The 25,806-nt window shown below is 24.4% G+C and overlaps 11 protein-coding genes across 11 annotated transcripts, besides 43 other annotated features; 5 read left to right on the top strand and 6 right to left on the bottom strand.

The window, feature by feature from the left end:
- Window positions 1-466: 466 nt before the first annotated feature.
- On the top strand, window positions 467-2,167 carry CMU_019240 (thioredoxin family protein; the record flags this gene model as incomplete). The annotated part of the gene is made up of 1 exon (XM_002140480.1): window positions 467-2,167. The coding sequence occupies one exon, from the start codon at window positions 467-469 to the stop codon at window positions 2,165-2,167; it is 1,701 nt and encodes a 566-aa protein (XP_002140516.1).
- Window positions 2,168-2,333: 166 nt separating this feature from the next.
- CMU_019230 (SET domain-containing protein) lies at window positions 2,334-4,055 on the top strand (the record flags this gene model as incomplete). Its single annotated transcript, XM_002140479.1, has 1 exon — window positions 2,334-4,055. One exon carries the CDS (start codon window positions 2,334-2,336, stop codon window positions 4,053-4,055), a length of 1,722 nt encoding a protein of 573 aa, XP_002140515.1.
- Window positions 4,056-4,518: 463 nt separating this feature from the next.
- On the top strand, window positions 4,519-6,474 carry CMU_019220 (uncharacterized protein; the record flags this gene model as incomplete). Its single annotated transcript, XM_002140478.1, has 1 exon — window positions 4,519-6,474. One exon carries the CDS (start codon window positions 4,519-4,521, stop codon window positions 6,472-6,474), a length of 1,956 nt encoding a protein of 651 aa, XP_002140514.1.
- A 62-nt stretch (window positions 6,475-6,536) lies between these two features.
- CMU_019210 (uncharacterized protein) lies at window positions 6,537-7,131 on the bottom strand (the record flags this gene model as incomplete). Its single annotated transcript, XM_002140477.1, has 2 exons — window positions 6,537-6,938; window positions 7,000-7,131. 2 exons carry the CDS (start codon window positions 7,129-7,131, stop codon window positions 6,537-6,539), a joined length of 534 nt encoding a protein of 177 aa, XP_002140513.1.
- A 220-nt stretch (window positions 7,132-7,351) lies between these two features.
- On the bottom strand, window positions 7,352-7,732 carry CMU_019200 (40s ribosomal protein S20, putative; the record flags this gene model as incomplete). The annotated part of the gene is made up of 1 exon (XM_002140476.1): window positions 7,352-7,732. One exon carries the CDS (start codon window positions 7,730-7,732, stop codon window positions 7,352-7,354), a length of 381 nt encoding a protein of 126 aa, XP_002140512.1.
- A 246-nt stretch (window positions 7,733-7,978) lies between these two features.
- Window positions 7,979-12,247, bottom strand: CMU_019190 (protein kinase domain-containing protein; the record flags this gene model as incomplete). Its single annotated transcript, XM_002140475.1, has 1 exon — window positions 7,979-12,247. One exon carries the CDS (start codon window positions 12,245-12,247, stop codon window positions 7,979-7,981), a length of 4,269 nt encoding a protein of 1,422 aa, XP_002140511.1.
- Window positions 8,689-8,766: a sequence feature (AT_rich).
- Window positions 11,257-11,284: a sequence feature (AT_rich).
- Window positions 11,955-11,976: a sequence feature (AT_rich).
- Window positions 12,248-12,441: 194 nt separating the features above from the next.
- CMU_019180 (uncharacterized protein) lies at window positions 12,442-15,867 on the bottom strand (the record flags this gene model as incomplete). Its single annotated transcript, XM_002140474.1, has 1 exon — window positions 12,442-15,867. The coding sequence occupies one exon, from the start codon at window positions 15,865-15,867 to the stop codon at window positions 12,442-12,444; it is 3,426 nt and encodes a 1,141-aa protein (XP_002140510.1).
- Window positions 12,681-12,775: a microsatellite.
- Window positions 12,867-12,905: a sequence feature (AT_rich).
- Window positions 12,930-12,973: a sequence feature (AT_rich).
- Window positions 13,081-13,115: a sequence feature (AT_rich).
- Window positions 13,129-13,153: a sequence feature (AT_rich).
- Window positions 13,282-13,357: a sequence feature (AT_rich).
- Window positions 13,489-13,519: a sequence feature (AT_rich).
- Window positions 13,669-13,749: a sequence feature (AT_rich).
- Window positions 13,832-13,884: a microsatellite.
- Window positions 13,978-14,050: a sequence feature (AT_rich).
- Window positions 14,160-14,211: a sequence feature (AT_rich).
- Window positions 14,581-14,621: a sequence feature (AT_rich).
- Window positions 14,731-14,758: a sequence feature (AT_rich).
- Window positions 14,966-14,997: a sequence feature (AT_rich).
- Window positions 15,154-15,182: a sequence feature (AT_rich).
- Window positions 15,603-15,660: a microsatellite.
- Window positions 15,855-15,953: a sequence feature (AT_rich).
- Window positions 15,954-16,028: 75 nt separating this feature from the next.
- Window positions 16,029-16,299: a sequence feature (AT_rich).
- An 84-nt stretch (window positions 16,300-16,383) lies between these two features.
- Window positions 16,384-16,418: a sequence feature (AT_rich).
- Window positions 16,419-16,424: 6 nt separating this feature from the next.
- Window positions 16,425-16,462: a microsatellite.
- Window positions 16,463-16,482: 20 nt separating this feature from the next.
- On the top strand, window positions 16,483-17,163 carry CMU_019170 (uncharacterized protein; the record flags this gene model as incomplete). Its single annotated transcript, XM_002140473.1, has 1 exon — window positions 16,483-17,163. The coding sequence occupies one exon, from the start codon at window positions 16,483-16,485 to the stop codon at window positions 17,161-17,163; it is 681 nt and encodes a 226-aa protein (XP_002140509.1).
- Window positions 16,515-16,591: a sequence feature (AT_rich).
- Window positions 17,141-17,324: a sequence feature (AT_rich).
- Window positions 17,325-17,341: 17 nt separating this feature from the next.
- Window positions 17,342-17,469: a microsatellite.
- A 93-nt stretch (window positions 17,470-17,562) lies between these two features.
- Window positions 17,563-17,597: a microsatellite.
- A 272-nt stretch (window positions 17,598-17,869) lies between these two features.
- Window positions 17,870-17,993: a sequence feature (T-rich).
- A 194-nt stretch (window positions 17,994-18,187) lies between these two features.
- Window positions 18,188-18,388: a sequence feature (AT_rich).
- Window positions 18,389-18,448: 60 nt separating this feature from the next.
- Window positions 18,449-18,477: a microsatellite.
- Window positions 18,478-18,533: 56 nt separating this feature from the next.
- Window positions 18,534-18,749: a sequence feature (AT_rich).
- On the bottom strand, window positions 18,747-20,435 carry CMU_019160 (uncharacterized protein; the record flags this gene model as incomplete). The annotated part of the gene is made up of 1 exon (XM_002140472.1): window positions 18,747-20,435. The coding sequence occupies one exon, from the start codon at window positions 20,433-20,435 to the stop codon at window positions 18,747-18,749; it is 1,689 nt and encodes a 562-aa protein (XP_002140508.1).
- Window positions 18,822-18,901: a sequence feature (AT_rich).
- Window positions 19,002-19,036: a sequence feature (AT_rich).
- Window positions 19,074-19,120: a sequence feature (AT_rich).
- Window positions 19,136-19,195: a sequence feature (AT_rich).
- Window positions 19,359-19,396: a sequence feature (AT_rich).
- Window positions 19,550-19,746: a sequence feature (AT_rich).
- Window positions 20,004-20,184: a sequence feature (AT_rich).
- Window positions 20,288-20,332: a sequence feature (AT_rich).
- Window positions 20,434-20,482: a sequence feature (AT_rich).
- A 14-nt stretch (window positions 20,483-20,496) lies between these two features.
- Window positions 20,497-20,524: a sequence feature (AT_rich).
- Window positions 20,525-20,676: 152 nt separating this feature from the next.
- Window positions 20,677-20,805: a sequence feature (AT_rich).
- A 2-nt stretch (window positions 20,806-20,807) lies between these two features.
- On the bottom strand, window positions 20,808-22,217 carry CMU_019150 (UBA/TS-N domain-containing protein; the record flags this gene model as incomplete). The annotated part of the gene is made up of 1 exon (XM_002140471.1): window positions 20,808-22,217. The coding sequence occupies one exon, from the start codon at window positions 22,215-22,217 to the stop codon at window positions 20,808-20,810; it is 1,410 nt and encodes a 469-aa protein (XP_002140507.1).
- Window positions 22,218-22,292: 75 nt separating this feature from the next.
- Window positions 22,293-22,334: a sequence feature (AT_rich).
- A 439-nt stretch (window positions 22,335-22,773) lies between these two features.
- CMU_019140 (coatomer protein complex beta subunit protein, putative) lies at window positions 22,774-25,662 on the top strand (the record flags this gene model as incomplete). The annotated part of the gene is made up of 1 exon (XM_002140470.1): window positions 22,774-25,662. The coding sequence occupies one exon, from the start codon at window positions 22,774-22,776 to the stop codon at window positions 25,660-25,662; it is 2,889 nt and encodes a 962-aa protein (XP_002140506.1).
- Window positions 25,663-25,806: the final 144 nt, after the last annotated feature.

Here is a 25,806-nt window from a genome sequence, read left to right as displayed (position 1 = left end):
TAAGCTCGAGATTCTCCGCAGACATACAGTGGTGGCTTAGTTCCACCGTTTAAAATCGGATGGGAAGGTCTGAGATGCCTTTTTTATTTCTTAGAAGATATAGTTGTGAAACTATTGTCACCTAACAGAAATGCGTTGTTTTAAACAACTTGAAATGGGTTGACTGGCATGTGGGACATGTTTTTGAATGGATGTGTTGCTAATTAAGTCCAATTTTCGAGACGTTAGTTACGTTTAACGAACTCAATTCAGACTACTCTAATTTCGCTCATACTTATACAAATTATTTGTTAGACTTTTTATTGCACTTCTAAAACACGATATATTTTAAGCCTCTAGTGTGATCTTTTGTGTCTACTAAGCGCCTGAGTCTTTTATAATCCAAACCGTGTGATTCCTAGTTACCTCCTTATAAAGTAGTAGAGATAACTGTAAGAACTTTTAACTAGTTTTTTTTCTTTGTATAATGAAACATCTCTATAAGGGACTTCATATATTAGCCTTGTTCTTCATTCTGGTATTTTCCTTCGTAAATTGTGACTCTGTAAAAAAAGTAGAGCTTTTTGAGCTTAGCTCAAAAAATTTTAATGAATTCATATATGGCTTTGATCACAGCTTAATTATATTTTATAGTCTGGAATGTCCAGTGTGTATTACAATTATAGACTCTTTTACTAAACTACTGGATAAACTAAGGGAAAGAAACGTTATGGTTGGCAAGATTAATGGCGAGGAAAATTTAATTTTATTAGAAAAGTACCAAATTCAAGATTATCCTACAATTAAATTCTTTAGAAAAACTCGTGCTGAGGAATATTTTGGAGGTAAAGAGATTCATGAGATTTTGCAGTGGGTAGATGATCAAATATCATATCCTGTAACAATTATTAATAATAGCACTTTCTTAAGTAAACAAAATCTAGAAGAATTAACTGAAATGCATGGAATAATATACATTATGCATGGAATATCAAATAGTAGTAGATTTGATAATTATATTAAAGTAGCTGATTTTAACCGTGTTTCTGGAAAATTCTATTTTATACCCTCAAATACTATTAATACAACCATATTAGATATTGTCAATGTAGTTAATGATACAAGCTTTAACAATACTAATTTATATAACAAAAAAGATTCATCTGAATGGTTACTCTGTCTTCGTCAATATGAATCTAAAGTATATATATATGATGGAACATTTGACTTGCAAAGTGATATAGAAAGTTTTATACGTGCACATAATATTCCTTTATTTGGTGAAATATCAGGTAAAAATTACATTAAATATGCAGATGTACAATATGATTTAATATGGCTATTGGTCCCAATGGATAAAGATAAAGCTATTCAAAGTATTCAACCTTATATCAAGATGTTTGTAGAGCTTGCTAAGGAGTTTGAAGATGAATATAGAGTTGTTTGGTTAGATACTGCAGAACACTCAATGCACCTAAATACAGTTTTATTAGTTGAGCCTGAGATGCTCCCAACAGTTGCAATTGCAAAATCTAGGCCTTATATTTTACCACCAAATACTGTGATAGACTTGGCTACAATAAGACAATTTATTATAGATGTAAATGATGGTAAAGTTGAACCAAAATTACGATCAGAACCAATCCCATCATATAATAAGACAAATAAAGATCAGAACTCAGATTTAATAAAATTAGTTGGTAATAATTTCAGCTCTATGGTTTTGGATGATGAAGAAAATGATTGGCTAGTTATTTTAATTACCCCATTTTGCCAGCCATGTACAGATACAGAAAAACTACTAAAAAAGATTAAAGGTGCAATTATCTCTACTAACAAATCACCTATAAATTTTGGATTTATTGATATTAGTGAAAATGACTTACCTAAAGATGACTTCTACTCGAAATCAATACCATCCATTTTCTTTGTGAAGGCAAGGCAAAAAACACCTATACACTTTATCAACGATAAAGTTAGTTATCTTAATATTAAGAAATTTATATTAGATTCAACATCTAATGATAAAGATTCCATTACATTTAGTGATCCTCCTAATGTTAATAATTTGGTAGTTACATTATTTCCAGATTTTGAGCGATTTGGAGATCTAGATATGTTTGAAAGTGAGCTCTCCAACTTCGAAAATACTAATTTTAGGGAAGAAAATATAAAAGATGAGCTCTAAATGTGGTTTAGCTATGATTTTAGTAAATATTATATTATCTATAGTATTGAAGAGTTCATGATAAATACATAGATCTAAAAAGGTATCGAGACAATTTCTATTATTTGGCGCGATACCTTTTTTTTTTATCTTTATTAGTAAACTTATTTTAATTACTTTTTCTATAATGAAGGATATATGGAATCTTCCTAATATTGTACACTTGAAAGTAAGTGAGGAGAAAGGACGTTGTATTATTGCAAATAGAGATATTAAAGCTGGTGAAGTAATTTGGCTTGAATATCCTTTTATATACATTGTATTTGAAGAATTCCTCGATAGTGTCTGTGATACCTGCCTTAAATATATTGGTACTGAAAAAGTGGTTAATATAATAGTTTGTAATGGATGTAGTGTTGTAAAATACTGTTCTAATATATGCAAGTCCAATTCTGAAGGAATACATAAATTTGAATGTAAACTTATGAAGAATAAATTCAAAGATATTTCAGAAAAATGTGGAGTCACTTTTGATAGAGTAAGAATCTTATCTAGATTTATTATTGTTAATTTATTCTCTAAAAGTAATTTTGGAATATTTAGTAATATTAAACATGAAAACAAACTTCTTTATTCTTCATATGAACATGTTAAAACATTAGTATCACATATATCTGAATTTTGTCAAGAAAGAAAAAGTATATATTTAAGTTTAGCCTCTGAGTTACTTAATATTTTTGAAAATTCACAATATCATAAGACATTTGGATCAGATCATCATGAAATAGGAGCCTCCTCTATATCTCTTTCTATAATGGATTTAGTAGAAATATTATGTATAATTGATAGTAATAGTTTTGGTATTCCAATATTTGCATCAAGTTATTATTCATACTATTATGACAATATTCTTAAAAACTCCAATTCTTCTTTTGAAAATCCATCTAATTCTTTGCAGTTATCTTCAATACTATTAAGTCCAAATATCACTGCCTGGGGTCTATTCCCTTATGCAAGCTTAATAAATCATAGTTGTGAACCAAACTGTTCATATCTAGGAAATGATGAAAGTACTAGATATCCATATATAGAAATTAGAAGTACAACCAATATACCAAAAGGTGATGAGATCACAATTTCTTATATTGAACTTTATGAATCAAGAAAGCAAAGAATATCCCAACTTTATAAAACAAAATATTTTATATGTAGATGTACTCGATGCAAACAAGATCTTTATAAATCTATGGATTATTTTATTGAGGGAATACTATGCTATAACTGTGCCAAATTAAAAAATCAAAAAGTCTTATTAAAATGTATATCATCAAATTTCTATGATATATTGAAGAATCAAGACCATAATCAATGTATTTCAATTTTAGAACAAGAATCTGATCTAATATCAATAATTGCTGCTCAGTATAAATGTACTAATTGTCAACTAATTTATAATGGTTCTGAGATTGCAAATATTATCAAGAATATTGAAGACATTATAGATGAATCAAGTTTGCTTAATAATGAACATGGAGATGTTCATAGAGCTATAGAACTTTTGAGATCAGCTTTAGATAATTATCTATTAAAAAATACTCAAATACATTATCTCCACTATTTAATATATAGATGCTGCAAGTTATTAGGTTTTTGGAGTGTTATAATAAAGGAATGGGGGTATGTAGAACATTATATTGGACAGATGATTAAATGCAATATTGCTATTTTCAAGAACAAAAATAATTTGGACATTTCCAACCTTTATGCAGCGAGAGCTATTGCACTTGAGAATTTAGGTAGTATATCTGAGGCACAAAAGTCATGGAATTCATGTCTTGCTATTCGTGAAATATGCTGTGGATGTGAACATTCACTTTATCGATTTGTAGCTAAAAGATTACATAATTAAGGTTATTTATACATAACTGTATAGATATTATATAAATTGTATCTTATAATATCTATGGAAGTAATTAGTTATTATTTCCTTCTATGTAGTTTTTCATGGTAACTTTTTTAGTGATTTTATCTGTAATAATTAGTCTTTTTGTCTCGTGAGTTTCTTCATAATTGGCGCCTCTTATTCCCGTTACCTGAGCGCCAGACTTTGATAATAATACCTAGAGGTTATACTGATCTAGTATGTCCTCAAACGAGACGTGTACTAAGGACTTGAAATAAACTGAAAGAATTAGATACCTAACTAAAGAGCGCTATAATAGAATTTTAGATTTATTAATTTTGCCCCTCCATTAAGGGTGTTACACCATATAGTGGCAAGTACTTGATAATAACTATTATTGTCTATATGGGACATCTTATTTTAAGAATAAGTAAAGAGATTAGATAAGAATTATAATTTTTTATGAATAATGAGGTTTGATATTACTGTCTTTTTGCTTGTATGCTTCCCACTAGTAATATTTGGACAGCTTTTAAGTCCAATTCAAACTATCGCTGATGATCATGAGGACAACATAACAAGTTGTGGAAAATTTTTATTGAATATTGTACAAAGAAACTCTCAACAAGGACCAGATATATCTGCAATGTGTGATTTCTTTAGAATAAAAGTTTTAACACCTGATACAAATGCGAGAGAACTACATTGCTCAATAATAGGTTCCAGTATTATTAATTGTGACTTAAGGAATTTCATTGGAGATACCAACTTACTTCGTAAATTTTTTACAGAATCAGATACATCAATATCAACTATTTACTATATTTTGGGTATACTACAGAAATTACCAAATGAGATAGCAGTAATACTTGGTAAAGAAGATATTATCGAAGATTCAACAGACATTTTAAATAATATACTTAAAGGATATAAAAAGTACACTGATAATTTGGATTCAACATCAAATAATAACTATTTTAGAATGGATAAGATGGCGTATGCATTTGCTGTAGCTGATCAACTTTTATCTTATGACGTTAGAAATTCTTTATATGTAAAAATTTTTGTAAAGTATTTGGAAGGGGATATATTACACTCAATAGATAACTTTGAAGATTATATTATCAGCACTTCACTCTTCTTAAGATCTTATTTTTCGCTTGTAACATATCCAAAAGAACCGATGGATATTCCTTTACCTATTAATACAATGATTTATAATCTTGGAATTATTGGAATACAAAATATTAATAATAACTTAGTTTCGTCTGAATTACTATTAACTACACATATATTGTCTAGAAAGGGGATTTTTTATATTCAAGGATTTCTCCATAATAAGAACTTACATTTTATGTTTTGTTTAATAAATGGAGAACCTATGAAGGATTTACATATATCTATAGTTGGTGCTAAATCAGAAGTTGTAAGGAAGGAAAATACATGTGAATATGAACTCCAAATAAGTAATGAAGATGAAAGGGATATAATTATTGAAAAGATATTCAATAAGGAAATAAAGATAGAGGTGTCTTCTAAACTACTGAAACTTCAACAATTGTCAATACCTATTGTTAATTATAATAAATCAAACTTTGATAATATTAAAATTTCGAAGATTCAAGTGTCAACAAGTAACTTTATTAATATATCAAAATCCAATTTGGATATTGAATATATGAAGAATGACTCATTAAGACCATATTCATTCATTATTAAGGCTTTATTGAGTTCAGATATAAAGATGGAAGCCTTATTAATGTATCAACATCTTATGGCAATTAAGATAAAGGCTCTAGAACCAATAAAAATAGGAACACCAAATACAAAGATCTATCCAATGATCTTCACAAATAAATATCAAACAATTGTTGACTTAAGTAAAGATCACTTTTTATGTACATCTAGAAATTTCCAGGTATCATTAGTTTATGGTTCATTATCTTCGGAAATAGGGAAAACTTTAAGTGAATCAAAGTTTAAATATCTATTTAATTTGGATATTGAAGATAGCTCTAATACTGAACTTTTAAATAAGCATTGTAACTTTTCAATACATCCTGAAATGATTGACTTGTATACTAAACCAGAGATAAAGTATGACTTTAGTGAACCAAAAAAACTTCCAGGTATACTGTTACCATTAATTACAAGTTTTTCAATGGTATTATTTGCTGTATTCTTTCTATTCTCTAAATGGAAAAGACTTATTAAGGAATTGAATATAGAGAATAAATTGACTTCAAGGTTTAATTTTACAGCAATTTTGAGTATTGTTCTCCTTGTATTATCAATACTTATTGTAGTACTTTATTGGCTTTCTTTGGACATATTCCAATTCAGTTATACTTTTATTCCTTCAATTGTATCACTTCTTGTTTTGTTTAAGATATCATTGAATAATTCAGACTTCATGGCTTTATAAGACAAAAATATTATGGTAGTAGATAGTAATAGTAAGGCTCACCATTATTTTTTATGCTATATCTAATAAATCACCGTTTCTCCACATATTATAGAGTCATCCCATATGTCGGAATTCACTATTCCCCTAGTAATAGCTTTAAATATTTGCATATTTTCTAATGCAGCTCGTACTCTCTCTTTATCTCTCATTTGTTTGTTTAATGCTTCTTCTGAATCATAAGATCCAGGAGTAACCTTTATAATTACTTTGAATCTGCTTGGTAAAGTAAAGGTAAGCTTAAATAAAATGGATAGTCCTATCAAACTAGCTTGTGAGCAGCTTGTAATAGTTGGAGTAAAATATACAATTACCCTATTAGCATTATTATCTACTGAGATATTCTTCAACTCCACAACATTTAATTGTTCCAACGTCAATGGATATTCGGGGTCTTTTATACGTCTTATAATCTCAAAAATATCCTGTAATAGTAAGACAGTGTAAGTTTCATCATTTTAGATATAATTACTAATATTTACATACCATTGGTGTTATTTCAGAGATAGTTAAGTTATTGTCATCTATATTTAACATATCAACGATGGATATATTAGATCTATAATCTGAACTACCATTACCTTCTTGGAAATAGATAATAGGATTTAAATTTTCCATCATCAAAAGAGATAAGATATTCTAAAATATATTGGATAATCTGTGTAGCGCTAGTTAATCCTAAGTATCCTAATATGACAGAAAAAAAGTATTTCAGAAATCATTAATACAGAAGAAAAAATTATATTATTAAACATATCATTTCCTCAACTATTTTATTTATGTAGATAAGACTCCATCACATCCTCTTTAATTTCCTCTTTTATCTAAACAAAGTTACTTAAATATCACAGATTGTAACTTCTACTTCAACTCCAGGGTCAATATTGATGGATGTAATTTGTCTCACAACATCACTAGATGAATAAAGATCAATAACTCTCTTGTAGATACGGAGTTCATATCTATCCCAAGTTTTTGAACCTTCACCACATGGTGACTTTCTAGTCGTTATCCTCAAAGTTTTTACAGGCATACGGACTGGTCCAGTCACTCTCAAATCCTTCTGCTTAGCATTCTGAATTAAATCTGAGCATACACGTTCAATTGACTTCAAGTTTTTACTTGATAAGGTTATTCTTATACGATGTTGAGGTAACTGTTGTTCACCTGCAAACTGCCCAAATTGCTTTTCTGATGGCTTCATTGCTACAGTTGCCATATTTCCTTATTTTTACAGTAAGGTAGTTCTTCTCTAAAGTTGTAAAGTTATATTGTCAGTATTTATACAATTCTAGCTTTTGCTAGCAGATGTTTAAATTAGCAAAATATTTCCGTCTCGTCTTAAGTTCTACAATGGCGCCTTATTAAATACTATTAACTGGCATACTAGATTAATATAAAGGTAATGAGACTCAAATACTATATGTTATCGTTTGCTTTTTATACTAGCTGACTATTTAAATATTCAGTATAATTTATATATCATATCTCTGATTTCACTTATGAAGTTTATACAAGAACTATGTAGTGCTGTACATGTTTCATCTCCTTTTTGTAGCCAATCATCTGCGAAATTTTGATTATTATAGTTACCATTATATTGTTTGTATTGACTATTATTCCATAAAGCCTCTTCTAATAGAAGTAAATCCTTAAATAGGTTACGTTCACTAGTACTTTGTAATTGCCATGTGGTAGCAGCTTGATATCTTCTTGCACCTAACAATTCTAGAAATATTCTCGCAGTTTCTAAGTCTTTTTTTAGATCATAATCAACACCAATAGATACAACAAATGCACATTCTCTTGATACATGTTCTTTTAAATAAGACCATTGTCTATAATTTTCTATAATTGTATTTGGATTATATAAAAGCACATTTCTATGACAAAATTCATCTTTTGAAAGTATTTGTACTATGATAGATAATATTTGAAATGCACATTGTAGAAAATTTACAGTAGCTTCACCAAAAAACTCCAAAGATGCAAGAAATTTCCCTGTCCATGCCAATGCTTTAGAAGAAGGAGATGAAGTAGTTGAATCTGATGATCTTTGTTTTTTTCTATTAGGAAGTGACATAGTTTTTAAATTGCAATATTCTTCATCATCACAATTATTTAATGAAGAAAATGAACTTTGACTATCTTCAATACTGTAAAACTCATCAATACTATTATTATTAATATATTTAGAAGTATTATTTGATGATTGATTATTTATATTTTTGTTACTTTTGATTTTTATATTTACAGAGTCTTCACTATCAAAACTTTTTTTCGATATTGGATAAACCAAATTTTGTGTTATTGCCTGCTTAACAATTTCCCTATAAACATTAGAAGAATAATTTGGAATAGTATTTTCCTCATTTGATTGTTTATCATCATTAATAAATGCTATTTTGTTACTAGCCTGAATAGTTTGAGATAATGAAGAGTCTGTTTGATCTTGTATTAGATCAGTAAAAATACGTAGCATACAATCAATAGCATCTCTTTGTAAAGGTAATTCAACTTCTAATCTTAAAAGAGTTTCCTTCAAAGAAACACAGAATTGATCACATTCAAAATCTAGTCCTTTTTCTGGATTTCCTTTTAGATACCTTAGTAAATATGATGTTAAATTATGTAATGCACTACTCGTTTCAATTCTAATATTTTCCAATTTTTCTAATGCTTTATATCTTAATAATGAATGATTATGTGATATATTTGATGTTGTCCAACATGTATATAAGCGTTCCAACTGTAAAGTTTGAATTAGTTTCTCAAGGCATATGCTAATACTTAACAATAAAAAGCAATTATTAATAATAGAACTTTTTTCAGGTTGACAATTTCCAGTTTCACAAGCATTTGTAGATAAACAAGATGTATCAATTGAATGACTTGATACAGGAGGAGATGAAGGTGAAATTGAAAAGTGATTAATACAACTTTTACAACTTAATGGAGTCTTTACAATACCATTTGATATAAATTGCTTATTATCATTATTTAATTCATAATCACCACTTATTTCTGTATTTTCATCATTATTTACATAACAGTTTGTTCCTATTTTTAAATCATAATTATTATCTTTGTTAGATGGACTACTTGATACATTAAATTTAAATCTGTTTGCTGAAAATAAACCACTTAAGTTAGTACCTAAAGATTTACAATCTGGATTATTTAATTCTAAATTATTATCAAAACCTTCAGTTAATAGTTCTTCTGGATTTCTTAAATTTGATGCAGTTCTTGTTCTAGATATTATTTGAGGAGATGGAGATGGGCGTCTACAAGTCTGATTATTATGATGTAATAAAACTAAATCATGTATACCATAACCAAAGAATTCAGTATCATTATTGTGAGTATTATCATCATCATATAAATAATGATCTACAATTCCATCTACAAATAAAGAATAACAATTCTTTGTATTAACCACTTTATATGAATAATGCCCTGTATCACGTTTTGGAAAAATAGAATTTGTATGATTATTCGATTCTTTATCTTCAAGCTTTATAGTTTGAGAATTATTCACTTCTTTCTCATTTTGCAGTATATATGTCACATATTCTAAAAATTGTTCATATTTTACATTACCATTAGAATCTTTTGGTGCCAAAGCAAAAAGCCAATCTAATTGTATTGAAGTTAATTTAGGTAATATTAAATATAATACTGTCCTAAAATGTTGTCTTGATAAAATTTCATGCTTGGATTGATCAAAAAGACGAAATCCATCTTTTAAGCATATTGATTTAATTTTTTTTTTAGGTGAAATACTATTATGAAAAGCTGATTTCTTATTCAATACTGTAGGTTTAATAATACTCCCTATCCAATCTTTTATTAAATGATAAAAATCTGGCTTTATTAGATGCAGTGAAAATATACTCATAGAATTATTTGATAATTTTTCTTCTTCTTTCTTATAAATTTCGTTATATTTTATCTCAGTTATATCTAAATTATTTATATTATTTCTTATTATCCCATTCCAACCAATAATATATTCAAGAAATTCATGTATTATTGGTAATTTATCAAATAATGTATTCAAATTCTCATTTCTAATATATTTCTGAAAATTTTTATATTTTGAATCATTATTTGGCATAGACTGTCTCCTAATCTTCTTATTACCAATTAAATTTAATTCATCTAAAGTATTTAAACTATCAGATGATTTTGCATATCTAATAGTTCTCGAAATATTAAAATTATCTATCTTTACTGATGAAGTATAACTTATGTATGATAAAAGTAGTTCTTGTTCTGCTTCTGATATACCAATATCTAATTCTAAAACAAATTCTGCCAACCATTTGCTTGATATACGAATATTTTCAATAATATATTTATTACAACACTTCGTATTTTTATTTAGATATTCTATAATCTCATATATTGATAAATTATTTGGTGATTTTAATGACCATTCTTCAACTCTAAAAAAAATATACTGTTGTATACGACCAACAATTATACTACAATATTGTTGATCAAAATTTGTAGGAGTTATACAAAATTTCTCTTTATCTTGTCTACAACATTTATTTATATCTTCATATACAAAATTATTAGGAATAAATCCTAAATTTATTGATTCCAAAGAAATACTCCTTTCTTCAATATATGATGAATAAGATGTTAAAGATATACTATTTGTACTTGGGCATGTATCATCTGTTTTTACTGATATATCATATTGGTAATCAATTAAATCATCATCTTGTTTAGATATTATTAATTCTTTTTTATTAAATATCTGTTCTATTTTATTTTTATCTATTATCTTACCCATCAATGATATTTCATTCATCCTTTTTGTTTTTGGATTTACAATTATCTCATTTTTAGGTGTATATAATAATTTTTCTTTATAAACTCTCAATAATGGAGTTTGTAAAATTTCAAATGGATCTGGTCTTAAAGAAGAATCTCTTGATAAAAGTTGTTGTACTAAATTAAATAATTCATTTGAATAACATTTTGGGGGAGGTTCAATTTTTTGAAATGAAATATTCCAAGCTAAGGATAAAAGTGAATCACCAGTAAATGGAGGTTTTAAACATGTCAACTCATACATTACACATCCAAATGACCAAATATCACTTTTATAAGTATAAGGTTTATTTTCACACATCTCTGGTGACATATATTGAGGTGTTCCAATAGAAGTTAATGTATATGGAATTGTTACACTTAACATTATTCTACTAATACCAAAATCACCAATTACTATATTACCTTTATCTGTTAAAAATATATTTGATGGTTTTATATCACGATGTATTATTGAACATTCTCTATGTAAATAATGTAATCCAGCTGCTATTTGTGAACACCAAAATAACACTGTATCTTCTGAAAGATATGTATTTGTTTTAATACAATTCTCTAAAACTTTACTAATATCACCTTGTTTACAATATTCCATTATTATTATTAAATATATATCATCATGTATAAATGACTCATGACATTTAATTACATATGGATTATTAATTGTTTTCATTATCTCAGCCTCTTGAAGACTACGATTTTTATCATCCTCATCCATTTGTGATAAATCAATACATTTTGCAAGCCATATTTTATTATCAATTGTATTTTGTACTTTATATGTATTACCAAATTGACCTCTACCTACATATTCAATTATACGATAATTCTTATATAAGAAATCAAATGATGAATTTCTTGGTAATAATGGTATAAGTAATGTCATCAGATTCTTTATATATTTTTAATATGTAGATTATACCTTACTATTATCCATTATAGAATCATAGTTAAGAAATACCTAAATAAATTTTAGGCATGCACCCCACAGATACCGGAGTTATCATTTAACAAAACGAGTCTAATATAATTTTTATGTGTAATCATAATAAAAAAAGGCAAAAATAAAAAGATAAAAAATTATATCTGAATAAATACTGTAATATTTAAACATATACTACATACTAGATATGTTTGCATTACATAATTTTCTAAAAAAGATCTTTTTCTTATTTCTTCAATTTCATGTGGTATTGCATGCATTGGCGGTTTTCTCGTGGAAGATTTCACATATGTAATCCTACCACAAAAATTACATGAAAGTATTTGAACATCTTCTAATATTTCAACAGGGAGCAATGTAATTGGACATGCTGGGATATTATTAATACAATTATAATGATTCTTTAATAATTCTTTATCATCATCTTGTTGGTTAACTATTATATCACTATTATTATATATATTATTATTAATTACAGGATCTTTTACTATATTTGAATAATTTCTAAAACATTTATATATTGTATATGGTGGTTTACTTATTAATATACAATCAGTTTTCGTTATATTATCATATAAATTATTAATATTAATCTTTATATCTTGTAAATTTTTGACAAATCCCCATATATAATTTAAATTTAATTTTTTATTCAAAAAATAATTATTTGGATTGGAAACGTTATTAGAATTTATTATTTCAATATTATTCATTAATTGACCAATAATTTTTGATTTCTTCACTTCATTATATATATTCTCAGAAGAATGAATATCTTTTATATAATTATCTAATATATTTTGAATTTTATCCCCATAAAGTTCATTAATTTTATTAATATATAATAAAGAAAATGTCTTTAATTGTACAAGATAATTAGCAATATCTTCTTCACGTTGAATAATATCATCATTAAATAATTCTATATATCTTGAATAAAGGAATGTAATAAGACATCTATAAGAAGTAATTAATCGAATAAAATAAAGAAATTTAAAATAAGAAATTATAAATTCAATATTATTTACTATATCCATATTATTATTATTATTACCTTTTATTTCCGTAAAATTATTAATCACATAAAATTTTAATACATATTCAATAAGTTTTTTAAAATGATTCATACCGTAGTTTAAATTAGTATATTGGAGATTTTTAGGAGTAAAAATTTCTAATTCATGAATATAACAAAATAATAATAATAATAAATTTGCTAATGTAGTTCTAATATAACTTTCTGAAAGTATATCTGGAAAATATTCATGAATTAAATTAAATTCTAATGCATCTTGAATTATATTTTCTGGTATAAATTCTCTAAATATTGATAAATATAAGGTTAAAATATCTTCATCACTATCATTATTATTATCATTAAATTCTTTATTAGATTTATATTTAGTTTCTATATTATTATTTAATTTATCCTTTATTTTTAATAACAAGATCTTACCAAGTTTAAAATTAAAAGCTGAAAAAGGTTTTAATTTGATATTAAATTTATTCAATAAATCATTATATTGTTTATTATTATTATTATTATTATTATTATTATTATTATTATTATTATTATTATTTACTTCTTCTATTTGTGGTATTCCTTTAATAGTTGTTGGACCTCCCAAAATAAGACGAATATCATTCAAAATTAAAGGTTGTGATATTGATTGTATTAAATAATCAAAAAAACAAATATTTCTAAAATCTTTACAAAATTTAACATAATTATATATTTCTTTAAAACCACTATTATAAGTTTGTTGAAGATTTAAAACTAATCGTTTATTTATATAATCAATAGCTGATATTGGATTAAACATTAATATTAATCGAATTGTATGAGTAGAAGATGAATATAACATAATAATAAAATATGAATAATTAATATTATTATATAAATTATTCCCAGGATATGATAAAGGTGTATTAAAACTAATTACTTTATAATCATTTGCATTCCTATTTATCTGTATACTATTTGGTATACTTTGAATATTTTCGAGCTTTTTAGACAAATCTTTATTTCTATTCTCCAATATTTCTGAAGATTCATTTGTATATATTGATTGATCAATATTTGGAAATGATGAAGATGCTTGAAATATCTTATTTGGGTATAATATTTTAATTTGATCCCATCTTCCTTTTTCTTTTATTGATGGTCTATGTAAAATCCCAATTCCAGATTTATCAATTGTAATAAAAGAATATATTAATTTATCATCTATTATTATATCATCAATATAATGAATTCCACAAATTGGACAATTATGTATTAAAATATCTAATTTATTATTTAAATTCAATTTATTAACAGAAGAATATTCAATTGAAGTTTCTAAATTATTATATGATATTATAGAATTCCCTATTATAACATTATTACCTATTCCAATACACCATAATAATAACAAATCATCATCTTTAATATTATAATATAAATTATTATTACCTATTATCACAATCTTCATATGAGAAATTGGAATCTTAGGAAATAACTCATATATACATCTATATTCAATACATATAATAGATAAATTTGTTATATCAAGTTTAAATCTAAATAATAAAAGACGTCCTATAGAAGTTCCTATAATAACTTCAAATTTATATTCTGAATTAAATGATGAAGTATATGAAGTAGTTACTATCTCATCCATATTATCATTTATATTTATAAATTTATTATTGATTACCTTTGGTAATTTATAAATTAATACTGCATTACAAATAATTAAAGGTTTATCTGGTAAAATAGAATATATATATTCATCTTGTTTAATTAAATTATCTTCAAAATTATTTGTAAATTTATCTATGTAATTTTCTTTTGAAAATTCTTTAGGAATATATATTATATATAAAATTATATAATCATCCCAACATGATGTTACAATATATAAATTCATTTTATCTCCAATATTTGATTGCATTGATAATATAGGAACTTTTAATATTGGATTATCTGTATTTAATAAATATTTATTACAAAATGATATAAGTAAACACTTTTTATCTTCCAAATAATTATTATATAACCAATCATAAGATCTTATTTTATATTCTTTATCTTCAATATAATTATATCTTAATATATCAATAAGATTAAATGATGGTGAAGGATTATATATAGCTAAAGAAAATGAATCTAATATAGGTAATAACCATATATAAACTATTCCATTATTAATACATGTAAATAAACAAGACCATTTATAATTAATATAAGGACCCCAAGATAAATTCTCAATATATAATGATTTATTAACTATTTTTATATTTGAGTAAATATCTATATTATTAATTATATTACTATTACTATTATTTTCATTTATTTTCCATATTATATTATTTATTTTTGGAATTTCAAAATTAAAACGATTCCAAGTATTTGAACCAAATAAAATATTATCATTATTTCCATCAATCATTAAATTTAAATCTATAATAATAATCTTTGTATTTATACTATAAGCATAGTAACCAAAATTATTAATACTAGTAGATATCTGTGCATTACTTATACATGGAAAACGTCCAATAGACCATAAATTAAACATTTTTTTTTTTTTTCTATTATAAATATAAATATCCCAATTAATAAAATTATAAATAAATCAATATATTAATATTTACATATATATTACAATTAGACTAATAATTCTTCCCTTTTTTTTCTTTTTAATTAGTTAATCTAAAGATTTTATTTAGAACCTTAGGGATAATATTATTTATTAGGTAATAATATAAAATATTTTACCGCGTTATATTAATAATTAATATTATAAATTTGAGACAACTACTTAAGTAATAGAATTATCAAAATATTATTTCTAATAATTATATTTAATTCTTAAATTTTATTTATAATAATAAAAAATTAACTTATATAGTAAATTTTCCGCCAAAATACCAAAAACTAATAAATATTAATATTATGTTATTATCCTAAGATTATATTTAAAAGAAAATTTATAATATTAAAAAATTTTCGTTTACCGCCTAAATATTCGTAATAGTTACATGCTCGATGTATATTTTGTTCTTAAAATATCTAAAGTATTGTAAAATGGGTCTAATTTTCAATATTATATAGTTAATATTAATTTTTGTTACCTTTTTTTTTATTTTTTCTTTTAATTTTTTTTCTTTTTTCAATTCCTCTTTCTTCTAAGATGATTTTTTTAAAATGGACCGTATTTTCCAGTTTTTTATTATGTAATACAATTAAAAGTACATTTTATTTAAAATATCAAGCAAATTTTTATATTATTTCATTTATTTCAACACAAAGAGGACTAACATATTTTTTATGTAGAGGTAATGGTAAAGAAGATCAATATGATAATGGATATGGTTTAGATTATACACAACCCTATTCGTGTGAACATAGACAAAATAATGAAACTCCACAAGTACTAGATAATCATAGTTATTTAGGTCTACCTATGTATAAAGAAAACGAAGATGATAGTGGCAATGATTATAATGATAATAATAATGAATATACATCAGATTATGGTCAAAATAGAGGATTATCATGCAAACATGCAAAGAATTATAATTATATGGTACCGAGAATTCCAAATGAATATGATAAATCTAAAGTATTATATATATTATATAATGGACCTGAAATTATTGATGCTAGTATTATTGATAGTGATGTAATTAAATCAAAAAGTTTACAAAAATTACTTAGTTTATATGAAAAAGCTTATCAAAAGTGGCATCAACAGCAATTTAAATGTGATAATAATCCCTTTTGTCCAAAAATACAAAAAATAGTTTTTAAAATTTATACTATATCAGAAGAAATTAGACAGGAAATTGAAAAATATAATAGTAATAACTAAATATTGATAATTTATAATATATTATTAATTCTTTGAATAATTCAAGTTTTATTAAAGTACTTTTTTTTATTAATATTAGAATTTATTATGTATATTTATTATTGATTGGAATGTATTTAATATATTATTGGATACATATATTATTTATGTTAATTTTTTTTCAAGGATTTTTCTTTTATATTTTTTATTAGATCTTAATATTAATATTGATAAATAATATATAATATTAGTTTATTTTATTTAATATAAATTATTTTAATTAATATATCTTTAAATATTATTAAAATATTAATATTATATAATATTTCAATTTTCTCTTAAAGAATTAATAATAAAATAAAAAGATTCTTTGAAAGATATCATAAATATAATAAAGACAATGAGTCTCCTATATTTAACTAATAATTAATAAATAATAATAATAGTAATAATAAATTTAAACATAACTAATTTTATTTAACATACTTATATTTCAAATATTTGTAATCTGATGATATTTTTTATTATAATAATGTATTCATTGAAGATATCACTTAAAAAAAAAGTGAGAATTGAGAATTTAAATAAGAATATGATGAATTATATCTATTGTGATCAAATAGGTTTGTTTGAATAATATTTGGTAAATATACCTAGTCTTTTGATTGATTATGAGATCATAACAAATAATAATAATACTTGGGAATATCCTAAAAGTAATTTTTTAAATAATAAAAATGGAGAAAAAAAAAAATTTAAGAACAATATTTAGATAAAAATAAATTTGAATTTAAATGTCAAAATAAAAATTTAAAGAAGAAATGAATATAGATAATGAAAATGGATGTAAATTTGAAGAATTATTATATTTGATTATTATTGACTTTAAATTAGCTGTATACTGTAGTTATTTTAAATTTAAGATATTTACTAGATGAATATAGGAGAAGTTATAGATTACAGAAGAAATTTCAGTCTATGATTAATGAATAGTTTTCATATTAATTTAATTTCAAGCAAAGCTAAATATTATTATGATAAAGCGTATAATATATTAAATAGAATTATAAAATAATTAAATTTAAGAAGAAATGGCAATATGATATAAAGATAATTTAAATAATTCTTTTTTTTATATTAATTTAAGATTTAATTTTGATTACAAAAGTTTAAATGGATTTATAACGATAACTTATCTAACTATAATAAGTAGATAATATTTTAATTTATTTATTATTATTAAAATGAGGATAATTTTAATAGGATTATTTTTGTATGAAATGCTTAGTACTTAGAAATAATTTGGTTTTTTCTTTTTGTTTTTTTTTTTTTTTTAACTTATTAAGATTATTTAAATAATGGATTTCTTGATTAATCCAGAATATTTACAGATAATAATCTTAAAACTTTTATTAATATAATATATTTATTAAGATATTTGTATTTTTATAGAATGATTTACCTTTTTTATTTGATTATATATAATTAATGTAGTTAAGTTAAGTTATAAATAATATTATCAATAATTATTGAAAATGATTAATAAATATACTCCAGAACTTTTTGTTTCTTTATTTTTAAATATTTAAATTTTAAAATTAATTTTACATTTCTATTGATTTATATTGTAAAAGATTATTAAGGGGAAATAATTTAAATATTGAATTGCTAGGTGTTTGAAATAATTCTATTATATTAGAAAATTCTTTATATTGATCATTTATTTCAAAAGAATAATATTTTTTATTATAAAATATATCTTGATAATTTTGATAAATTGATATTGGAGGTGAAATCCAAGTTAATTTACCTATCATATTTAATTTATCTATTTGAAGAAATTCCATATTATTACAATCTTTATTAGTATATATAAAAAAATGTATTATTAATTGGTAATATACTTTTATATCATCTGTTGTAAATGAAGGAATTATAGATAAATTATTAATATTTATATTATGTTGAAAAAAATTATCCCATAAAGTACATCTTTTATAATTATAAATTTGTTTAGTAGATTTATTTATTTGATCAATATTAATAAATTTAACCTCTTCTATTCTATTAATTAAAATATGTATTTCTTGCGTTTTCCATCTTGCATTTAACATATTAAAACTAATATTTATTGAATCATATTTATACCAATGATTTATATTAGAAATATTACATATTGCAACTAATTGATTTTGATAATTAATATGTAAGATTTCATTTTTTTTTTTATAAAATATATTTTTATATATAAAATGATCTTTTGTTATTTCAAAATCATTAAGTTTCATTATTTCCAAATTATTCTGCCAATATAATTCTAATATTGATTTTGGTAAATTTAATAATTTACTTTGTATATCAATTGTTTGTGCTAATGGTTCAAAAAATCTTAATTTTAAATTAGACGAATTATTTAATAAGATTTCTTTATAATTAATAATTTTATTTTGATATTGTTTTTCAAGATTTTTAATAAATTGTTTTTTACATAATTGAAAATCTTGATAATAATGAAAATATTCATTATTATAATAATTATATTTATATTGATGAATTATATTATCTTGATTATTTTCTAAATATAAATTTTTATTTTGTTTATTTGGACTAGTAATTGGATAAGAGAATTTAAATATATTAGAAAAGGATAATAAACAATTTACTAATGTAGGATATGATCCAAATAATTTAATATCAAAACGTAATCTTTTTTGTATTTTTGACCCTAAACAATTAATATTATTATTTGAATTTTTATGTGTTCCAAAAGTTAATAATAAGAAATAACCATATTTTTTATATTGACCATTAAATGATGGTGGTAAGAATGGTGGAATTATACAAGAATAATAAAATGGACCTATTTTATCATATTTTTTATTTAGATTTAAATTACTAATAAAAACATATGGATTACTTACAAATATAATTCTTGTATTTATTTGATTATTTTTTTCTAAATTTAATTTATAACCAAATAATTTGTTTAATATATTATAATTTCCATTATAATGATCTAAATTAAAATGATTTATATTATTTGTTGTATAACCATATAGTTGTATTGCACCATAATCTAAAAAGTAATCATCTGATAATTCTTTTACAATATATTCAGGTTTAGATATATATTCTTTTGGTAATGTATTAATTAGATTTTTATTTTTATTATAATATATTGTTATATATACTGATAATTTATCTGAGCTAAAATAATATGGTTGATCAAATTGTATTTGGACATAATATCTTGTAGAACCATATACAAATTCTTGATAATCATCAATATACATAAATAAATGTTTATTAAATAAAATTAATATAATATTTTAATATAATAGGTGTTTAATGAACATATATTAGTATTTATTATAAAATATAAGGATGACATACATAGGATACTCGTGTTATAGCGGTTGTAATTTACTAGTTTGAATAAATAGATCATTAATATTATTAATATAGATGAATATCAAATATTGGTCATATAAATATTTGAGATAGTGACTAATAATAGAATTTAAGTATATAGACTATATTAGATTAATAAGAAATGATTTATTTATTGAAGTAATATTTAGAATATTTTTTTTTTCATTTGTAAAATAAATAAGAATCTACTATAAATTCTATATATTAATGAAATTATTTAGTTAAATTTTAGATTAATCCTGTGTTGGATTTAATAATTTATCAATAGCTCTATTAATACTTCCATCAGATTCTGTTAATGCTTTTAAACAAGCATCAGTATCAGTAAATCCCATATTTCTTAGTGTTTCTAATTGATAAGAATAATTATTAGTTTGATTTTGTTGATTATTATTAATATCTAGATCTAAGTTATTGATAGAATGATTAGATATATCAATATTTGATTGCATATTAGATGATATTTGGGTATTATTAGTTATTCCCATATTTCTCATTGAATCAACTATATTTTGCATTTGTTGTGATAAATTATTATCATTTCTTTGTCTCATAATAGAGGAAAAGATGTCAATATTATTAGTAGTATTTGAAATTTGATTTTGATTATTTTGAGGATTATGATTAACAAGGGGATCACTTTGTGTTTCTGCATTATTATTATTATTCATTATAAAGGGTAAATTGAAATTATTAAATATATTATGGGATGATGATAAATTATTATATGTAAGTTGAGATAAAGAATTTCTTAAGTTATTATTCTGATTTCTACACCAAGGATTAGGTAATGCTTCAACATTTGGTCCTAAAGATTTATCAATATTGTATTGTATTGGTTTATTGTAAGATTTCTTATTATCTTGTATATCAGAAAGTGCAGCATCCCACATTGGTTCTTGGACTGTTTGATACATACGTTTTAAAGCACTAAATCCGCCTGGTATACTTTCTATATTACTCATAGCACGATCTGAATTTCTCATAACTTCTTTCATAAGTTCAGGATTTCTGAGTGCATCTATAGACATTTGTAAAAATTGTGGATCATTAAATATATGATTTAATTCTGGATTTTGTTCTCTTAATAAACTTATTTGTGGATTAGAATCTAATATCATACGGAATATTTCTGGATCACTTAATAAATTTTGTATCCATGGTGAGTTCATTGCTGATGTTAGGAAGTCATCTGGTGTAGATTGTGGAATTGCATTACCAAGTATTGATGAAGAGGAAGTTGTTGAAGTACTTGAATATCCATTATTTTGATTTATTATAGAGCTAGTATGATTAGTAGATACATCTCTTCTTGGGGTTCTAGCTACTATTATGGTACAATCATTTTCAAGTTTGTATATTTTAAGAAAAGCCATGTTGTCAGAAAGTATTTTCTCTCTCCATACTAATCGTATTTCATTGATAGGTATATTACATGTCGAACTAATCATTTGTTTAAGCTGTAATACTGTTGTGTTATTAATATTTATTTTATTGGGTAATTTAATAATTGAGCCTTCCAGGAGTTTGACATTTATTTCAATTAGTAAATCAAGATCAGGTTTTTCATCATTATTACTTTCATTACTATTATCTGTACATGAATTCGAATTTTCATCTCCAGAATATCCTGAATTCTCCATATATGCTGTTTTAACTTTGACCTCACTAAATATTTATCACAATACTATTATTACATAAAATATATTGAGAATAGCTAAATATAAATAAAGCTATATATTAAAAAAAACTTTTTTTTTCCTTCTTAAGTAAGAAAAAGAAGAATTTTTATAACCACTTAAGTTTTGTAATATACACCGTTTTATATTATTTTCAGGTTTTTGCGCAAACATAACTTTAGGCGGTAACAAATATGCCGCCTAATGTATAATATTCTTTTCTAAATAGATAAGGAAAATTCTACTTTTTTTTCAAAAGTACATTAATAATTAAAAGCTATAAGCTGTATATACCGCAGGCGGTATATGTGTTACTGTATCCCCACTATAAGGAATACGAATAGAAGTTCTTACTCTTTTTTTTTTTTTTTCCTCCTTCTCTTTCTAAATAATAAGAGGGGTATTTACCTATTGTATAGACTAAAGTTTTGATAGTAATTCTTTGTTTGCTCAGTAGATACAATACTCTGACTACTTCAGGATTCACTGTGGTGATTTTTGAACCTAGATATTTTGTACAATGCCATTAAGATTGGATGCGAAGAAGAAACTACAAACTAACAGTGATAGGGTAAAATGTGTTTATTTTCATCAATCTGAGCCATGGATATTATCGAGTTTATACAATGGTACAGTAACAGTTTTTGATTATGAGACCCAAAATATTGTGAAGTCTATTGAGGTATCAGAACATCCAATACGATGTGCTATATTTATTAGTAGAAAACAGTGGATAGTAACGTGTGGTGATGATTTAATGGTTAGGGTATATAATTATAATACAATGAATAAACTTACTAGCTTTGAAGCTCATAATGATTTTATCCGCCATGCAACAGCTCATCCTAAGCTTCCTTTACTTTTGACATGTTCTGACGATTTAACAATTAAACTTTGGGATTGGGATAGAGATTGGTTAAAGGTTCAAACATATCAGAATCATTCACATTATGTAATGATGGTACAGTGGAGTCCAAAAGATAGTCATGTTTTTGCATCTGCTTCATTAGATCGTACAATTAGAATTTGGGGTATCCCATCTAATGTAGGAACAATTTCAAATTCAACTGTAACAGTACCAAATTATACTTTATTGGGTCATGATAGCGGAATAAATTGTTTAGCATATTCATTATCTGCAGAAAAACCATATATCGCAACTTGTAGTGATGATAAGACAGTGAGAGTATGGGATTATCAAACTAAGCAATGTATTCAGGTTTTGTCAGGTCATTCAAAAGCCGTAAGATCAGTCGTTTATCATCCACAACTTCCATTAATCTTGTCTTGCAGTGAAGATTGTACTATAAAGATATGGCATGCTACAACATATAGACTAGAATGTACATTAAATTATATGATGGATAGAAGTTGGTGCTTAGCAGTTTGTAATAATATGGTAGCTATAGGTTTTGATGAAGGTACAATGGTAATAAAGATAGGATCTGAACAACCATTAGCAACTTTAAATAGTGGTAAGATTATTTTAGCAAAGGGAAATGAGATTTGTCAAGCAAACTTAAGGGTAATTTCAACAGCACTTGGTACATTAGATTCTAATTCATGTGAATGGGGGTTTGATTACGAAGATGGTGAGCGCATAATCTTACCTACAAAAGAATTGGGGTGTAGTGAAATTTATCCACAAGATATACAATATCATCCAAATGGTCGTTTTATTTCAATATGTGGTGATGGAGAATTTATTATATATACAACACAAGCTTTAAGAAATAAGTGTTTTGGGAAGGCAATAGAACTTGTTTGGTCACTAGATGGTCATTACTTTGCAACTAGAGAGAATGGTGATAGAATTGTTTTATATAATAACTTTAAGGAATTTTTTTCATTTAATCCAAATTATTTCGTAAATGAGATTTTTGGTGGTCAACTTTTAGGAGTTAAATCATCAGATTTTGTGTGCTTTTATAATTGGTCGGAATGCAAATTAATTAGACGAATTGATGTCTCATCTACACTAAATAATATTTATTGGGATGATCTAGGAAATTATCTATGCCTATCTTGCATAGATACATTTTATATTTTGAAATATGATAAAGATAATATTGAAGGTATTCTTTCAAATCCTAGTGTAAATTCTTCTATAGACACTAGTGAAGGTATTGAGACATCTTTTGAATTAATCTCTGAGATTCAAGATAAAATTGAGAGTGGTATATGGGTATCTACATGTTTTCTTTATATTACTAGTCAATTAAGGCTCCAAATATGGATGAATGGATATATTGATATTATAGCGTATTTATCAGAAAAGAATATTTATCATATTTTAGGATATGTCAAAGAACTACAAAGAGTTGTATTAATGGATCGTGAATTTAATTGTATTAGTTATTCTTTAAATTTAAATTATATTGAATATCAGGCTTGTATAGTCAGGAAAGATCTTCATACCGCAGAAGATTTATATTGGAATAAAATTCCTAGCTATTTACATACTAAGATTGCAAAATTTCTTGAGATACAAGGTTATAAGGAGAAAGCACTTGAAGTAACTACAGATTTTGATCAGAAATTTGATCTGGCTTTAAATTTAGGTAAACTAGAATTATGTATTACAATTCTCCAACAGATAGAAGCAAAAGAAAAAGGTGAAAGAGAAGATATACAAGATATACAAAATAATAAAGTTGCAACTTCTTTAAACAAGCAAAGATGGAAAATTTTAGGTGATATTGCTTTAGAACAAGGTAAATTTAGCCTTTCTATAGCATGCTATAAAGAAGTAAGTGATTTAAACTCTTTATTATTAATTTATTCATCAATAGGAGATAAAAATGGACTTGAATATGTTGCTGAATTAGCTAAAGAGGAACAACAATGGAATGTAGCATTTGTATGTCACGTATTACTAAATGATTCTCAAGGTTGTATTAATGACCTTATTTCAGCTAAAATGGTACCTCATGCTGCTTTATTTGCTAGAACATATAAACCATCAAAGATAAATGACATTGTTGAATTATGGAATAAACAATCCTTTAGGCCTAATGAAAAATTAGCATCTCCACTGGAAGCATCAGAATTATTTCTTCATTATAATATGTGCTTGGATATTGAAGCGAATATTACAAAGTATATTGAAGCTCCAGTTAAATCCTGGATTAAAATGAAGGAAATTCTTGATAGTGATATAATAGAAGATTATATGCAAAGGGGTCCTAATTATATAATAAACTCTATTTGGGGAGATCAAGATATATCTATAAAAAGTGATATAGATAATGATAAGAATTGTCCAGATGAGAGTAAGGAAGATATTGAGGACAAATCTGTAGAGGAGTCGCTTGTTGAATCTACAAAGGATATTTGTGAAGAAAACTTGCAACTTACAACAGAATCGAAAGAAAGTAAGGGCTCTCACAAGGAGAAACAAAAAAGTTAGATAAGGAAATTAGATTAATAGATATTTCGATATATTTAGTAATTGTTAAGAATAGACTAGAGACATCTAAAAGTCTAAAGTAAGTTTAAAATCTTTTTTTATTGACTTTTCTCATATAGAAAATATCTACATAATATTTCTCAT

Source organism: Cryptosporidium muris, genomic scaffold (genome assembly GCF_000006515.1).
Source record: "Cryptosporidium muris RN66 scf_1106632373407 genomic scaffold, whole genome shotgun sequence".
In the NCBI taxonomy this organism is placed as follows: Eukaryota; Apicomplexa; class Conoidasida; order Eucoccidiorida; family Cryptosporidiidae; genus Cryptosporidium; species Cryptosporidium muris.
Note: the sequence above shows the minus strand (reverse complement) of the source record. Positions and strands in the feature narration are given on the sequence as shown.